The sequence below is a fragment of the Macrobrachium rosenbergii genome, chromosome 1 (genome assembly GCF_040412425.1).
Source record: "Macrobrachium rosenbergii isolate ZJJX-2024 chromosome 1, ASM4041242v1, whole genome shotgun sequence".
NCBI lineage: Eukaryota > Metazoa > Arthropoda > Malacostraca > Decapoda > Palaemonidae > Macrobrachium > Macrobrachium rosenbergii.
This window is the reverse complement of record NC_089741.1, coordinates 16,378,075-16,391,598: the sequence shown is the minus strand read 5'-3', so window position 1 is coordinate 16,391,598 and position 13,524 is coordinate 16,378,075. Positions and strand designations below refer to the sequence as shown.

General features: G+C 36.4%; 1 protein-coding gene across 1 annotated transcript; it reads right to left on the bottom strand.

Annotated features, from left to right (window-relative positions):
* Window positions 1–12,537: 12,537 nt before the first annotated feature.
* Window positions 12,538–13,131, bottom strand: LOC136839589 (uncharacterized). Its single transcript, XM_067105855.1, has one exon. It carries the CDS (start codon window positions 13,129–13,131, stop codon window positions 12,538–12,540), a length of 594 nt encoding a protein of 197 aa, XP_066961956.1.
* Between the last annotated feature and the right edge of the window lie 393 nt (window positions 13,132–13,524).

The window sequence follows — 13,524 nt, the reverse complement described above, 5'->3', positions numbered from 1 at the left end:
GGCTCAACAGTGTGACTGAGTAACACCGCTATTGACAAAACTGGTTAATGATATAGACACTGAGAGGCTTTAGCCTCACTAAAATTCTCACAAATACACTTTTATAATAAAAATTTTTTTTCCCAAACATATGGACAAAAAAAAAAGCCATCTAAAAAATAATTCAAAAATCGCCTTGCTATGTCGCGAAATGAGTTATCTTTGGCTTTTTGAAGGTGCAAGATTCAAGTGTATTTCCAAGCACATGTTACAAATAGTTTTTTTATCTGCGATATTTGATGACTCAAAGACTCTTAGTTGTTTTATTCAGCACCACCCATCGCTATGAGATTGCAGTTTACTTTGACAATAAAACCAGCCAGCATAAATGAGAATTGGTTTAGTTGTTCTTTACAATGCCTTGAATTAAACATCACAGACTATTGTTTTTTAGTAATCTGTGGTGAATTACACCGATAAATAATTTGTATCAGTAATAATCAGAATTACAAGTCATGCCGGACAAACAAACTGGATCGCGTATGTATATCTTTGATCACTGAAAGCATATTGCAACTACGGATTTTTATAAAAGAAAATAAGTTGCTTATCAGAGTATGATTAGTGTCAGCCAAATCTCATGAGCAGAGGTGGGTCTGGTGAAATTCGAATTTTAACTGGCAAAGGGACAAGCGCCTACCACACTCAAGTTTCAGATGCAGTGCCGAAGGAAAAGTCTGGGGCAGTGCGTGAATTAACAGTTGAGGTTAACAGGGGCAAATGCGTACCAAACCTGACTTCCAGTTGACACTCATTTCCATTTCATTTTTTTCTTTTAGCAGGACTTGACGATATAAACAAAGCTATAAACTATTTTCTTATTCATACTGGTGTTCCTGTTGTATTTTGACTTTCTGTGTCCATTTGCAAGTTATTGTTTAAGAATGCAAGATTTCTATGCAGCGAAAAATAAATCATGACTTTGCACAGTCAATTACTTCGGAAAATTCACGTCGGGTGATTGTCAATGCTAGCGAGTGAAACTGTCTAAGGGAAAAGCTTGTGAAAAAAAATATCGTAAGAGAATTTCAACTGCTTATTCTGCTGTTTTACCGTGACAAGATCCGTTAAGGCTACCTCGGCCCCTTTTGCCTCGATGAAATTACTGACTTGAAGAGGCAAATAAAATGATGGCGTTGGGTTATTATGTTTTTACAACATGAAAACAAGTCTTTACTACTTAACAAACTATAGAATACTAAAACAGAAGGTATTATACAGTATATCTCACATTTTCAGATGTCTGGATACAGCAAGATATTGACACAATCTTAGAAATACAGAAAAGACGAATGACAACTTTGACAAATGGCATTGAAGAATCTGCACTCCACATCATCGGTTATGGGACTACAAAATGACAATGGATTTCCCAGCAATTCTCCTTTCTCAGTGAGTCAGGCATAGTTTGGGTCAGCATATACGTCTACATTTCATTTGGGAGTTCATCTTATCTCTCTTAATCTGCCATTCGCTGGTTGTGGCGTCTTACATTTCAGGTAGAAATCTAAAGGGCAAAAGAGTGGGATTTTGCAGTGGTTTGGATGGACAGTGTGGCCTGAGTCACGGACGAGGCGAACACCTCATGTAAAAGCTTTTAGTATAAAGGGCAAATCGTAACATTAGGAGTTTCTTTTCTCCATTTTGTAGATTAGCTCTAAGAAATGCAAACGCAACATGAAAGGAATACCACGTAAAGAGGCATTTCGATGTCTTTCATATATTAAAGAGAAAAAGCCTGAGGTTGATGTAACTAAATCTCTTTAAATATTTGTTTCCAGTTGAATTACATAAAAAAAAAAGTCTTTGGTGACCGCAGGGACAAAGATATACAGTTGATTCTATATATGTATCAACTACTGTTTCAATATATATATATATATATATATATATATATATATATATATATATATATATATACTGTATATATATAATAAAATCCGAGTGGACCTTGTTTGTCCTCCCCCGGTGAGAGTAGGGGAAATATGACACAGCCACCCACCCCCTGAAAACAGGTTTGTCCGCCCCGGGTGGGGACACGGTAGGTAGGGGAACGGGAGGGTAGGAGAGACATCCACCCTCCTCCTGCAAAACTGTATGTCAGCCCTAGGTGGGGGCAGGGTAGGTAGGGGATCGTGAGGGTGGGGGAGACAGCGGTGCCGGGTTCCAGCGCGCATAACGCATGCCAACAAGCCTGTATAATAACTGTTTCATCAGGAGCATACGAATAAGCAAGCGGAGAAAATGCGAGTGGAAGGAACTGCAATGTTAGTTTTTGCAGCTTCGGAGGGCAGCTCTCTCTTCTAAAAACTGGCAAGTAATAATGCTGTGAAAAACTTCAAATTAATCAGTATAACAACTACTAATACCTGTACTTAGGAATACAGCAGATAACTTTTGCTTTAATGATCAAAAAAGTCAACAAACAAGCTTCGGAAATATACGACGCACTTGCCGGGAAACTCCTCAGCTTTGAACACCCTTCCCTTGGGACCGTATCCCATGTGACCTGCAGCCAAGAGAGTTACCAAGAATAGTGTCCAAAATCTGTCCACCTTCATCTCTTCCCTATTTTGTTTAAACTGAGGAATTTTCCTTTCTGGGAAAATATGCATGGAATTTGTTTTTGTTTATACTGCTACTCTGTTTTTAGGGACAGAGGGGAACCTCACAACTGAAACACCTCATTTATTGTCAGAGTAGGTATATACTTGTCAACAGCCTAGAAAATTGACGCTATTCTAAGGAAAACCAGCTATATACTTTTTTTTGTTAAATAGTAGGAACATGGAAAAAGGAAGATCATTTCTTTTCTGCTGCGGATAAGGAAAAATTATTTCCTTAACTGCGTAGTTAGATACGCGATCTAACATTCATTGCCGTGACTGTGCACGGTCATTCATTGGTAAGAAAACAAGACTGAGCTATGGAAATTTTGGTACTTTGAAGTGTATTTACTTCTACCGGATAACTTTATAGTTTCTTACAAACCATTTTAAACTGAAACATGAAACCCATCCGAGACGTTGCCACATCCTCAGAAACTTGAAGGCGTGTCGAGTTCTCAGTGTCTCTTTATGTGGGCATTGGGACGCCGTTCACGAAATTTCTAGTTTTGTTTCGCCCTTGAATCCCGTCAGTCAACCAGCAACCGCATCTTAAAATCAGTCTACCATTTCTTGGACTGTTTGTTTTTACCTCCGGAAACGCAGGGGAAATTGTAAGCAAAATAAATGAGAAGAATTAGAAACAGGTACATGACAACATGGAATATTGAGTTCGTGTATTTTGTATGCGGTTATTTTTACGAAGAATGACAGGGTCCCTATAGAAAATAACATTCAGAGTGTAGATGACACCACATCTGTCACTGAGAGTACTCGTGCTGGTTATTGGACCTCCTCTATCTCTACTACTGATTTCGGGTTTTGAAGCAGAAGGAGTAAACTACATACTAAATATATACATACTGTATATACTGTATATATATTATACATATTTATATATAGTGTATACAGAACACTATATATATATATACATTATATATATATATATATATATATATATATATATATACATATATATATATATATATATATATATATATATATATATATATATATATACATATATATATATATACACACACATATATATATATATATATATATATATATATACATATATATATATATATATATATATATATATATATATATATATATATATATATATATATATATATATATATATATATACCAATTTAAATTAAACAAAGGAAAACGAAGAGGCGTTATATTTCGGGGCATTATTTATGCAGTTTCTAAAAGAAGAATATACGGTTATTTAATCTGTTAAAGAACATATTGAAATCTCTCCAGATCAGATTTCAAAAGGTCAAAATTTGCAGAGAATCAAATTCTAAGTCGAATGGGAAAATGGTAAGAGATTTCCTTTCTTGGGTGTTGTAATAAACAGGGACATCATAAACTACGAGTTCACAGGATGCGGAAACCCAACTTTCTGGGCATCTTACATCCGTTCGTCCAGTTATCATGATATCTCAGTAAAGGCTGAGTTGGCATGCAACTCATACTATTACCCTGAGCCTTAAGGATTTGCTCTTCTGAATACAATAATGCTGAATTACTCGTGAGCAGCTCTTCCTTCAAATTAATCACGCCATTGAACAAGTAAAAAATACCCCGAAGTTTCTTCGGCGCAATCGAGTTTTCTGTACAGCCGCTACAGCGTATAATCAAAGCCACCGAAAATAGATCTATCTTTCGGTGGTCTCGGTACGAGCCGTGGCCCATGAAACTTCAACCACGGCTCGGTGGTGGCCTATCATATCGCTGCCAGAAGTACGATTATGACTAACTTTAACCTTAAATAAAATAAAAACTACAGAGGCTAGAGGGCTGCAATTTGGTATGTTTGATGATTGGAGGGTGGATGATCAACATGCCAATTTGCAGCCCTCTAGCCTCAGTAGTTTTTAAGATATATTTTCTGTGGCCTTGATTATACGCTGTACTGGACAGAAAAAAGTGCAGGCAGAATAAAGTGCGGACGGACAGATAAAGCCGGCACAATAGTTTTCTTATGCAGAAAACTAAAAAGCGGTTAGTAAAGTGAATCGAAATATACAACAGAAAAAATCCCATAGCTAGACAACATCAATTAAGGAAACTGTGGAGAGACGAGCCTCTGGCTTTCAATTACCCAAATACATTAGGATCCAAGGTCTAAAGAATGCCATATATTCTATGAAAAATGAACATCCTGTATGCCTGGCTACTGAATAAGGCCCCTGATGACGTCACAGAGCTTACTCCCCAACCCCCAAGGTTTTCCTCAACCAAGGACGTTAGACCTAACCTCCTTGTCCTCAACTTACCCTCGTTTTCCTCTAATTTCCCAGCGCGCGGATTGACCTCGTATTCTTTAGACCTCGGCCGTTAAAGCTTACGGGGAAAAGGATATCTCCAAAGATATTGGCGTATTCATGATGCCTTCTAAGGATTGGGAAGTCTTTCGTGGATTTCGCTAAAGTAGAGCGAGTTCTCTTTTTACCTCAGGTCTCACGAGAAAAAGGCCCCTCCAAAAATAAATAAATGAATGTTGAAAAATCAAGCACTAATGGTCGGTAGGATACACAAAAATTCTGCCGTCATTAGTCATATCAGTAAATTCAACCACAGCATAAAGTGGGCTGCATCGCAAACTGTTGACAGAAGTGCGTGCCTTTTCAAAGGTCAGACACTCGAAACTGCTTTACTTAAACGGAGAAACAACACGAAACCGTCACAACAGTTATGGAAATCAGATAAGATCTTTTAGGGTTCTGTTTTAAAGAAGCTCGCAACTCCTTATCCTGTGGGCTTAGCTGGAGCCTAAAGTACTCAAACATGTATTGTGTGCTTATATCTATCTATTTATAACACTTCTAATTATAAAAGCGTCAAAGGTTAAAGTCCAAGCTTTAAGGTTAAAATGCTACCACCGTTTGTCTTGACGAGGCAAGACTCAATTCTATTCCATTGTAGCAGTATCGTTGCATGGAATTATGTACTCTGCTTTTTGACAGTTTATAGGGTATCAGAATCTCTTATATGTACATATAAGGAATTTCACATACTTGTTGCATTAACACTGGGAGATTTTCTTATTACCATAACTTTAATGTTCAAATTACTGAAAAAAATACTCATCAAAATGCTTTAAAATCCCAGGATTTTCTGAAAAGATTTTTTAATTAAAATGGTAAATTTAACATACTTTTTCTTACTGAATTCTGGTCTGTTGTCAATAAAATAAAACGTTTATCTATCTGGTTCTTTTCCATGCTACATCTACGTAAGACTCAGGGCAATAAATATAGATATTAATCATCTTAGCATCAATAAATGATGACTACAGAAGATGCAAAGAACCGTAAAACATAATAGAAAATGCAGTTTCACGTTTCGATAAGGTTTAAATAAAGACGAACCAAGGACAAACGTTCATAGATTTTCGATAAACTTGAATGGAGGAATTTTCTTTCAAAACTATGGACTGCGTAGTTTAAAAATTCCTGAAGATGTTTTCAAGTGACCAAATACAAATACAAATATATATATATATATATATATATATATATATATATATATATATATATATATATATATATATATATATATATATATATATGTATGTATATATATATATATATATATATATATATATTTTATATATGTATATATATATATATATATGTATATATATATATATGTATATATATATATATATATATATATATATATATATATATATATATATATATATGTATATATATATATATTACCACACATATAAATCAAATCACTCTTGTTAGCAAAATTCTTGTTAACATTTTTTCCTTTCTCAAAAAGGATTACCCATAACCTTACCATGCTTTTGCAGACAAAACTCTCCTTTAAAATTAAACTTACTATTTTTTTTTGTTTACATGTTCGTATAAGGTCAATAGTCTTTGAATCAGTCCTCGAAATATTATAATTTCCTAGCTTGTCTCGTAAAACTTCTTAAAGCTCAGCAACAGATACTTTTGTGAAAAAATAATACGATATCGAAGCTGACGTCACTAAAATTAAATCCAAACTATTCCATTTTTTTCACAAATCAGTGTGCATTTCAACAAGACATTGAGATCAGTCATACGAAACAGATTTACTGAACTAATGATTGTTATAACAGCATTGCTATTTTTTCTTAAGTCTTCACTAAACTAAACAAAATTTGTAGGGAGGGCCACCGATATGTAAACTATTTTGGTAATTGGACAAAACCCTTAAAATGAACTTAATTTCCTCATTGTAATTCGAGTTCATGGGCTCTAAAGGATCAGGCCTCAATTTCCTATCAGTACCATTTAATAAAGCCGTAATTTTATTTACATTCTAACCTTTGTTCATTTTACAGCAGCAACAGGAATAATTGCTTTTTTTTTTTTACATTTTTATAAACTAATTAATCTTTATTAAGGTTACAACTTGGAAAATCTTACGGTAGACTACTGGAAAAGTTATTGACCATATTAGCCATACGCAACCCCTTTGCAAATACAGATATCTCTCGAGCAAAAATTATCATTGTATTTCTCTACATTTCAGAATGACTTTGAATTGCTAGCGTAGTCCCTTTCACTACCTAAAACGCCGAAACTCAAGTTACATCCTAAAGCAGCTGTCAAGGCACTCTCCATTGGTCTCTCTGCACTATGAAGCGTAAAATCCTGGTTCGCGTGCTGCGTTCAGTTGCTTCGCTTCCTGTCGAGATGATTGCAAGATCTCAACTCACCATAACAATAGTTCAGTGCCCGATGCTTCCACTCCGAAGAAACAGATACGTACAACACACACACACACACACACACACACACATATATATATATATATATATATATATATATATATATATATATATATATATATATATATATATATATATATATATATATACATATACGACCACATGAAAGGTGAAAATTAAAGACCAGGTACCAAGCGCTTTCGTGTGTGCGTACACTTCTTCAGGGTACAAAGTAAAATAAATAAAGATAGACATAAACAAAGAAAACTTCACAAAACAAAGATCAAAGCCACTAACAAGCTAAACATCATTACTGAATGCAATCACTAGTTTGAAGTCAAATTGTCACATACCAAACAAAAAAAAAAAAAAAAGAACTGAAACTAGTTAGTTTCAGTTCTTAAGTATTTTTAAAGTTTTTTGTTTGGTATGTGACAATTTGACTTCAAACTAGTGATTGCATTCAGTAATGATGTTTAGCTTGTTAGTGGCTTTGATCTTTGTTTTGTGAAGTTTTCTTGTTTATGTCTATCTTTATTTATTTTACTTTGTACCCGAAGAAGTGTACGCAATACACGAAAGCTTATTTGGTACCTGGTCTTTAATTTTCACCTTTCATGTGGTCGTCTACGTATATATTTGTCACGTGCAGTTTGGTGACTTATTGCTGATATATATATATACACACACACACACACACACACACATATATATATATATATATATATATATATATATATATATATATATATATATATATATATATATATATATACAGGTGCAACATAAGTAACGCCCTTTGTTTAAGTGGAACAAAATTAAAGCCTTTTGATTATCCTTTATTTTTTCGAACATGAATGTATTGCCACAGGTTAATAGATTAATATAATATATTAACAAAATTAATATAATGCTTATTCGGTTTAATAATGTTCAATACAAATGATGTTTCGGCTTTGCACCCTTGGGATGTTAAATTCAGCTGATAACAAACTTGCGGTTTCAGCACCATTTTTATTGTTTTGATAGTACAATTGAATTGCTTTTACTCTCTGTTCCTTTGTTAATCTCATGGTTGTATAAAATATCTGAAAAAATTAAGATTTAGCAAATTAATTAAAGAAAATAATAAAGAAAATATACGTTATAAGATATAAAATTAAAAAGGGCGTTACTTATGCCGCATTATTGAACCGAATAAGCATTATAATAATTTTGTTAATATATTATATTAATCTATTAACCTGTGACAATACATTCATGTTCGAAAAAATAAAGGATAATCAAAAAGGCTTTGATTTTGTTCCACTTAAACAAAGGGCGTTACTTATGCCGCACCCTATCTATCTATCTATCTATCTATCTATCTATCTATCTATCTATCTATCTATCTATCTATCTATATATATATATATATATATATATATATATATATATATATATTAGTTCGTACAGTTAAATTTGTGATTGTGCTTAAATTTGCTCTCACATCATTTCATCAACTTCAGTTATAAACATATAAACAAATGATAAACATTCTCAAGACCGTTAATTATAGCCATAATATTGCGAAAGGTCACGACATACATTCTAACTTTGAGTCCAACTAAAACTTCTGTTGGGTAGACGAGTTATCTCATCCCACTCATAGATATATCATCGTAGTGCGCAGTTATTAAGGATTGGAGTACCCGGTCGAGGGTATGGGTCCCATATCATTCAACACTGAGCCCTAATTAGATACTGAGTGGATGTCAGATACTAATTTATTTATTTATTTAATTAATTATTTTCTCCCATATAAGGAATCTGTAAAACAGAATGGTTCAAGCAAGTAAGATGTGAACTACGGGTTACCTCACTGTATGTTTCCAAATTTGAATTTTTTAACGATCGTGCATTCAGAATCGGTCATTGGTAAGAAACTCTCCGTTCACTTCACACAGGTCCGATAGTTAAAGGACCGTGACGTCACTGTTTTATTTGATTTTCGCGTACATTTTTATTCAAAAGTTTTATTAGTTAATGATCTTTATTATTAACCAAAGCACAAAACCTAGTCTATCATCATTTGGAGACTTCTCAACTGTATTAAAAGCTTTATCCCAATACGGGAGTTGTAGATTTAGCAGGCCATATGCCAGCAAAGGTAGCATATATGATATAATTTCGAAAATTATACACCCATCTTTAACCACATCAGGATCGAACACAGGTTAAGTCGAAATATATTTTCTTAGCACACGTAATTGTGTGTTTGGTTCCCAGTTATGTGCATTCTACGAATGCTTTAAGTTCTTGTTTTTATCCTGGTTATTTAAAGTTTATGTAGGAATTACTCGTCTCTCGAGTGTTGCCCTCATTGTTTGGGTACCTCGTCTTCTGCCTCCCGCTTTATGTGACTAAAACGAAGCTAGTTTGTTTTGGTAAATGACTTGCTCTTACCACATCTCTCGATCCTCTTTCTCTTTGTCTTAAGATGTGGCTTCTCTCTCTCTCTCTCTAAGTACTATTACGGTCACTATTCCGTTTTAGGCTTTGATCAACAAGACAGCCAAATTGATAGTTAACAAATACCCGCATAATAGGGTAACGCCCACACTTGTTAAAACAAAAACTGAATATAAGGTAGCCACTCTGAAATATTTCGCGATATAATAACTCGAAATTGAAATATATATAAAAAATCTTCTATCAAAATTTACCACCAAAAACATAAATACAGGTAGGACCACGAACAAAAATAGATAATTCATTGAGTCCAGATGCAACAGAGAAAATGTCAACGGTCTATCGGTACACGGGACCCAAACTATTCAATAAGTGCCCCAAGAACTGAAAAGATGTGAAACGGAAGAATAAGTTACTCAAATAAAACATCGATTGCAACTGACCAACAGACGGGCAGTGCCAGATGGGCCAAATGAGGGCCAGTAGGAGTGCCTCCAAAACTAAAGGTGATAAACTGAAGTAGATGGCACCTCGTTTTAGGTGATAAACAGTTCCGTCTGGTTATAGGCAATGTTTAAATATGTCCAAAATGAAGGCTAAAATATTGGACGTATAGTATTGAGAGGAAATAAAAAACTGAAAAAAAGAGAACGACATTACAACAGTAGGCTACGAACACGTAATTTATAGATAGCAGTAATAAAGAAAATGAGAGGTCACTGTAACAACTTTTTGAATAAACTGCCAATAAATTAAATGGAAAAATTAATTACGGATAAATCTATGTAATGGGGTCTCATTCGTTCATAAGATGCTTGAGTGACTACTTTGTGAGGTTCAAGAAATGTCAGAAGTGAAAGACTGATTCTTTATTATTCTCGACAGGTGTTTATAAAGCGGAAAGCGGACAGAAAAGTAGTGGGCGACTTGAGGCCCCTGCTGCGTCCATACAGAAATTGTGTTTGTTAACAGGCATAAGAAGACATATATAATGTGTTACAGAACATGTAAAAGGCAGATATATATATATATATATATATATATATATATATATATATATATATATATATATATATATATATATATATATATATATATATATATATATATATATATATATATATATATATATATATATATATATACGAGGGTAAGTCAAAAGTTCCAGGAAAAATTCAATATACTCTTTATTTAAGGAAATTCAAACATCATTTTCTACATATCTACCGTCTAACTCTATACACTTTTCAAGGCGCTGTTTCCACCTCTGCAACCCTTCTTTGTAGAAATTTGGGGCCTTTCTATTAAACCATGTTGAAACTGCATGTTTAGCAGCATCCAAAGATTCAAACCGGACTCCTCTTAAGTGTTCCTTGAGTTTTGGGAACAGGAAAAAACTGAAGGAGCAAGATCAGGACTATAAGGAGGATGTGGAAGAGTTTCCCACCTAAATTTCCGTAGGACTTCTCTTGCAACCCTTGATGAATGTGCTGGAGCGTTATCATGATGGAACAAAATTCTGCGGTGCAACTTTCCTCGACGTTTTTAGCCAATGCAGTCTTCAGTTTTTGCAAAAACACCTTTGTAGTAGTTCCCGGTGATTGTTTTTGTCCTTCAAGGAAATCAATCAAAATCACTCCTTTGGAGTCCCAAAACACTGTTGCCATAACCTTCTGGGCAGTTCTCGCCACTTTGAACTTCACTGGTGCAGCTGAACCTCTTGGTAACCATTGCTTTGATTGAATTTTACTTTCTGGGTCATATTGATGGATCCAAGTTTCATCTCCAGTAACAATCCGGTCAAAAAACTCTGATTCATTTGATTCAATCTTCGTTAAAACTGCAAGAGAAAGTTCAGCTCTTTGATGCAGTTGGTCTTCGTGCAACGCTTTTGGGACCCAACGTGCTGAAAGTTTACTCAAACCAAGATTTTCATTTAAAATTGAAAATGCGGAACCATGGAGATCACAGTTTCATTAGCTATCATATCGATAGTAATCCGACGATCTTCATCCACTAGATTCTGCACCAAAGCCACAATTCTTTCATTTTTGCAGTCGATGGTCTTCCCTCTCTTGGGTTGTCTTTGAGGTCCTCCCGACCATCCTTAAATCGCTTTATCCAATCATAAACAACTGATTTAGATGGAGAAGAATCTCCATAAACTTGTTGCAAAGCTTCAATAATTTTTCCTGGTTTCCAATCAAGCTTGGTCAGGAACTTGATGTTAGCTCTCATCTCAAAATTTTTATTTTCCAGGGGTTCAAGAAGTTACTTTTCTGAAGCAGATGTTAACACCACGGTAGCAAGAGGATGACTGAGGTAACAAGTCTATATGGATCACTACATCACAGATAGTTGTTTACCAAGTATTTGGTTGTTTCATTCCTGTGTAAATACATCATTCAACAATTTTTCCTGGAACTTTTTGACTTACCCTCGTATATATATATATATCGGCGGAAAGGCCGTACAATGATGCATACAATGAGATACATAAAGAATCTGAAATAATAACAAGTAACATATATGATGTGATTAATGTACACATGAGGAGCGAAACACAACAACGGAGAGGCGATTTGACGCCCTTACAAATACTTCCCCCCTCCCACCAAGACAATAATTAGAGCAATTATTGGATTAAAACAACATTAATCACGCAACCGCTGAGGTAGTTGGAGTGGGCTCCTACACCTGGAGAACTGTGGGCGTGGGGTGGAACCGACATCTGGGGTTGGCTCGATGTGTCCCCTGGGCCGCCCTGGACCCCGCTTTGGTGGTGGGGGCGGGTGTGTCTGCAGGGAGGTACTGAGTGGAAACTCTGGGGTGCCTGCCTGCCTCCTTGTGTACTTTGCTGTCCAACAGGAATGCTGGCTTCAGTCTGTCAATGGTGACCCAGTCTTCACGGCCATGGATGACTCGGTGGGGTCCCCTGTAGGGCCTGGTTAAGGGCGGTCGACGGGTGTCCACCCTGACGATGACATAGGCGCAGGAGTCTAAGGCGGGTGGGCTGTAGGTGGTGGTTCTGTTGGTGAAGGTCTTATGGCAGGGTGCGAACTTCAGTGTGAGTTCCCTCAACCTCGGGAAGGGGGTGTCGGCGCTGTCAGCCAACGGCAGGAAGAATTCTCCGGGAATAGTCAGTGTCTCCCTATAGACTTTCTCAGCAAGGGAGGCGTCGCCATTTGCTTTCGGTGCAGTGCTGAGAGCCAACAGGACCCAGGGGAGCTGTTCCTGCCATGAGGGCTGCCATAAGAGAGCGGTGCACCCTCTTGACCGTGCCATTCGCTGAGGGGTTGTAGGCTGTTGTGCTGTGTAGTGTTGTACCCATCAGGCATGCCTAGGAGACCCAGAGCTCTGACAGGAAGGCTGGACCCCTGTCTGTAGTGATGCTGTCTGGCACTCCAAAGCGGCTGATCCAACTGGAGAGGAGGGCCTCTGCGCATGATGCTGTTGATGCCTCCTCCATGAGGGTTGCCGCGGGCCAGCCGGTGGGGTGGTCTATGATCATCAGGAGGTATCTGGCTCCTCCCGACTGAGGAAGAGGCCCGACGACGTCGATGTGGCCGAAACGCCGGCGGGGCTGGGGGAAGTTGCCGACCCCGGATTCTGTGTGCCAGGATGTTTTGCTCGCCTGGCATGGGATGCAGCTCCTTGCCCACTGTCGGACGTCCTTGT